The sequence below is a fragment of the Halyomorpha halys genome, unplaced genomic scaffold (assembly GCF_000696795.3).
Source record: "Halyomorpha halys isolate HHAL.00 unplaced genomic scaffold, Hhal_1.1 Scaffold710.1, whole genome shotgun sequence".
Taxonomy (NCBI): domain Eukaryota; kingdom Metazoa; phylum Arthropoda; class Insecta; order Hemiptera; family Pentatomidae; genus Halyomorpha; species Halyomorpha halys.
In genome coordinates, this window is record NW_027104776.1 from 632269 (window position 1) to 636917 (window position 4649).

The following is a 4649-nucleotide window of genomic DNA, read 5'->3' on the forward strand; positions in this document are numbered from 1 at the left end:
TATATATATTGATACCATAAATTTTGTTTCTCAAAAAGTGGACTCAAACTTTTTTTTTTCAAATAGCTTCGAAATATTAAAAGTTGTATAACGATATTAGTTTTTTTTTTTTTTTTTTCAATTTTTACAGCAATTGCCTCCAATACCAATGGTGCCATGTTTCTTATCGTCTAAAAAGTTTTTACGCGTCAAACTTGGCCCTGAGAAATGATTTGGGTTAAGTTATGACAAGACTTGCAAAATAAAGCAAATCTTTTGTTTATGTTAAACATCTCAGCGACAAGGAACTACCAACAGTTAATCGATACACGAAATCAGACAAAATAATCTGAAATGCCTTTATTTTCTTGACGCGAAAGAGAGGCAAAAATAACTAGTTTTTGAATATAAGAATTAAAATATCTTGAAAAATAAAAATCGAAGTTGGAAACTAAAAGGAAGTTGCAAATGTTCAGTATTTCATCCTCTTGGCAATGTGGTTTAATTCAAAATTGTCTCTTGATGCTACACTGAGTTGGTGGGACGAATAGTGGGAACTAAGGCGTGGTATAATCATAATAAAACATTATTTAATAATTATAATTGAATAAGAAAATAAAATAAATGCAAATATTACTGTATTTTATATTACTGTAATATTACATGCCATATTCAAATATTTCCTTACTTCCTTTCTCTATCAAGTTATCCAATCCCGCCGTCCATCGTACATCTTAGATATCCATCAATTTAAGTCCTCAGTGCATTCACGTAATACCCGCTCACGGCCTTCAGACTTATATGTAACTGCACATCGAACCGCAGCCTTTGGTAGATCTTTCCTTATCCGTTCTTCTTCTCTATGGAATTCTATTCCCTCCTTTATTTGTAGTTCTAATACCCTTCCAATATTTAAATCCCGTACCTTCGACTACCTTCTGTCCACCCAATTCCGGAAGAATAACAATTGAAAGTTTCAAAAAAGCTTTATGTATTTTCTGTCTTAGAGTTTCGTTTATTATTGTAAATAAGTACACTAGCAGAAATTATATCTTTTCATTTATTATTTTTTATCATTTTTTCTTTTTATTTACTGTTAGAAGTCATCTTATGTTACGATATGACAAGTGGTTTCATTATATTTGTTTTATCATTATTTTATATATTCTGTTAATTATTGTTGTTTATTTGTATCTTTTTAAATTCATTGTATTATTTTATTTTATGACATCTTGTAATTTCATCTCTATTTTGCAATTTATTCTAAGGCTCTAAAGCCTAATTTTGACGCCTGTAAATTATTCTAAAGGGATCAATCCCAGAATAAATAAAGATTATTATTATTATTTTTGTAAAATAAATATCGTTATTTATAAAAATTTAATACATTATTTTATTTTCAGAAATGCCATAATTTTTTTTTAATTTGCTTTCAAATATAAATGACCATTATATGATTGTTTAGACCGATTGGAAAAACAAAGATTTATTGTGTTATTATTTTTAAACAGTACTATAAAACCTTATAAAAAATCCAGAATAGATTTTTATGACTTAATGAATATATTATTATAATAAGCAATTATTATTGCTTATTTAATAATAACCGAATATATAAATTTTATCTACTTCTTAAGATATGGCGAGAAAGAGAGTTTTTCGATGTTTTTTATTTTACTATTGCTAATAATAGTAATAATAACCGAATATATAAATTTTATCTACTTCTTAAGATATGGCGAGAAAGAGAGTTTTTCGATGTTTTTTATTTTACTATTGCTAATAATAGTAATAATAACCGAATATATAAAATTCTATATTCTCTATCACTAATAAAACTTCTCATCTTTACTGCTTACAAATATATAAAAATAAATAATATAGTTTACGGGACTTACTTTTCAGAATGTGCCTCATGATCCGTTGACCTCTGAATGCTTGGCAGACAGACCTCTCTTATCAATGGTTCTTTTATTGACTGCAATAATTACCAGGTATAAAGATTACCTCTCCGTATTGGCTGTTTGTTTTAACGGTTTGGGTCACGTGAAGTACGAATGAACTATCCGAAATTATGTCAAGATTCGAGCTTAATTAACAAGTAGTTTAAAACAGATAATCCAGAAACTTTTATAATTGTTTATTAACGGCTTATTATCGTTTTATAGCAGTTCAAACATTAATATGAGAACCACTTTCAGGAGTCCTGTCTGACTCTACAAATCAGATCTCCAAATCAAGTAGAACCCTGTTTTTCCGGAGCAATGTGTTCAGTGCTACACAAGAAAGGACTGAATTCCGGATAAGAAGTGGTATGATAAGAAAATAAAAAAAATATTATTATCAATGATATTTTTAAAGTAATAAGGGCATAAGCTTCTAATGAGATTGCTACTCATTTCCTTTTAACGGACGTATCGTTTGATTTTGGACTTTAGTATTTTACGTCAAATCATCTAACACACTTAGTTGAATTACGGGGGAAACAATGGAAAAACACTGGTGTAAACACTGCAAGTGAAAACAAAGTAGTTCTTATAGATACGTGTGAAAAACAAAATAGAATGGAAGGGGAACTACAAAAAAAATTTCTGTTTTTATTTTTACTAGAATTGTAATTAAAATGAACCTATGAAGGTTCATTTTATTAACAAATGAATATGCCTCGTATTTTAGAACTTCACATAATTTTTATTAAATACCAATTATGTATATGTTTACAAAAATTAAATTAAATGTAAGATACAACTTAATTTACAAACATGTGTACATATTTAAAATAAAAAAATACAAAGCTTTAATTCTACTTGCCTCTATATGAAATTTGTAGTAAGGTGATGTGTGATCGTGAAACATTTTGAGTTCTAGTTTTCCTCGGAAAGACACATTTTGAGATCTCTGAGCCCAAATAATAATCACAAATAGATCTGTGTGTGGTTAGCCCAGGTCAAAAACGAAAAGTCATTCGAAACTAAGTTACATATTTAAGGCGTTATGTCTGGGATGTTGCAGCAACTTAATCGACTGTCCGAAAATGCCACATTATAGAATCGATTTTTCACATTTTTTCGATTTTCTCCAAAACAGTTTTTAACGATTTTGATTAAACTCCGGTATGTATCAATGTACAATCAAGTGATCTCTACATCAAAATCTGTACATAAACTTTGTCCTCATTTGAAGTAAAACTAATTGAGATAGAATCAAATATGAATAAAAATGGAACTGAATTAGAAAAAGTAAAAAATAAAGACAAAATGAAACCACTAAAATAAAAGTTAATTGAAATAAACACTGAATGAAAATAGATGAACTAAATTTCTATGAAAACTAAAGTATCCAGTTAAAGGTAAAAACAATTCAAATAAATATATTTTTAAATATTTTAATATTAATGAGGCATTAATTGTTTCTTATCTACGTGACCGTGACAATTATTACTTAAATGATTTGGTTTACAAATGAGTAAAATATTTTGAATACATCTGCTAAAAAATATTATATCAAAAATAAACATCTCATGGCTCTTTTATTTTAATAGTTTAAACTTCTATTTTCTTTGCCTAAAATCAGACTTTATTTTGGGCTTTAAATTTCTGTTTGGTCTAATGGTATTTAAGTACTGTCTCAGTGGCTTAGTATAAATAAACATTGACCTTCACCATTAAATAACAATTTAGTTTTGGAATGAATGGGTTCATTTAGTCGTTTGATAATTTAAATTTTAACTGAATGAAGTATTACTGTAACCATGAAGACTACTAGGAAAATCACAGATGATCAATGAGTAGAACAGTTCAGAACAAAATAAATAATTTTTTCCTAACACTACAGGTTACACAAGATTTTTTAGAGTAAAAAGAAAAAAAAACTCATACTAAATTTATCAAGAACAAAAACAGCTTTCAATTAACATAAATTTCTTACCTTTTACCAGGTTGATTGGTTTCTTATTCTATTTGTCACCCTTTTTATGATCAGTTTTGTGGTCAAATCTGTGGAAAAGGATTGAAGCAAGGATTAAGGTAAGAGGATATATTTTATAATTAAAAAAGGTCCTTTGTTGAGAAATAAATTTGATATTCGTTTTTGTTTTTGTTCCAGAAAAAACAGTAATCAAAAAATAAACTTTTTTGGCTGAACATTTTTCAAAAAGTTTGAGAAGTTTTTCTTTAATTAAAATTATTTTTTTCTCCTATAAAGGTATAAAATCAAATTATATGACCATATAAAATTGATATGTGTTGGAAGAGCAAAACTTCAGCTTTCCAACAGTTGTAGTAATGATAGATTTGCATAAAATTGTAAGTGATTTTTAATTATTTCCACGAATGCTAAATGTTGATCAACACAAAATATCCTCTAAAAATTACCTCCAAAAATTTTTTATTTATATGAAATTTAGTATTTTGGGTTTCAAAAGACACAAAAAATGAATCCTACTTGATTTTTCCTATAAACAATTTTTTTGGTCAATTTTAATGAGGAAAAAACCTAGCTGATATTAAAGATCCTTTATTCATTATTCATTGATATAAGGAATTTAATCAAAATAGTTAGGGCAGTATTCAAGAACTTTGTTATTGATTGAGCAGTTCCTCAAATCCGAATCCAGTGAAAAAGATGCTGTAACATCCTAGACATATAAATACCTAAAATATTTTATTTTA

At 27.4% G+C, this 4649-nt stretch overlaps 2 protein-coding genes and 1 long non-coding RNA gene across 3 annotated transcripts in view; 1 reads left to right on the top strand and 2 right to left on the bottom strand.

Annotated features, from left to right (window-relative positions):
• LOC106685567 (putative inorganic phosphate cotransporter) overlaps window positions 1–2473 on the bottom strand; it is a 21861-nt gene extending 19388 nt beyond the window's left edge. Inside the window, exon 1 of the mRNA XM_014428323.3 lies at window positions 1878–2473. Within this exon, the coding sequence (XP_014283809.1) occupies window positions 1878–1896 (19 nt within the window). The 5' untranslated portion in view covers window positions 1897–2473. The remainder of the gene's footprint in view (window positions 1–1877) is intronic.
• Window positions 2474–3244: 771 nt separating this feature from the next.
• LOC136795239 (uncharacterized) lies at window positions 3245–4172 on the top strand. Its single transcript, XR_010842811.1, has 3 exons — window positions 3245–3328; window positions 3917–4004; window positions 4084–4172. It is a non-coding gene; the product is annotated as an uncharacterized lncRNA (long non-coding RNA).
• Window positions 3328–4649, bottom strand: part of LOC106685562 (organic cation transporter protein) — a 31212-nt gene continuing 29890 nt past the window's right edge. The window contains exon 12 of the transcript XR_010842807.1: window positions 3328–3974. The gene's annotated coding sequence lies outside the window, so the exon portion shown is untranslated. The remainder of the gene's footprint in view (window positions 3975–4649) is intronic.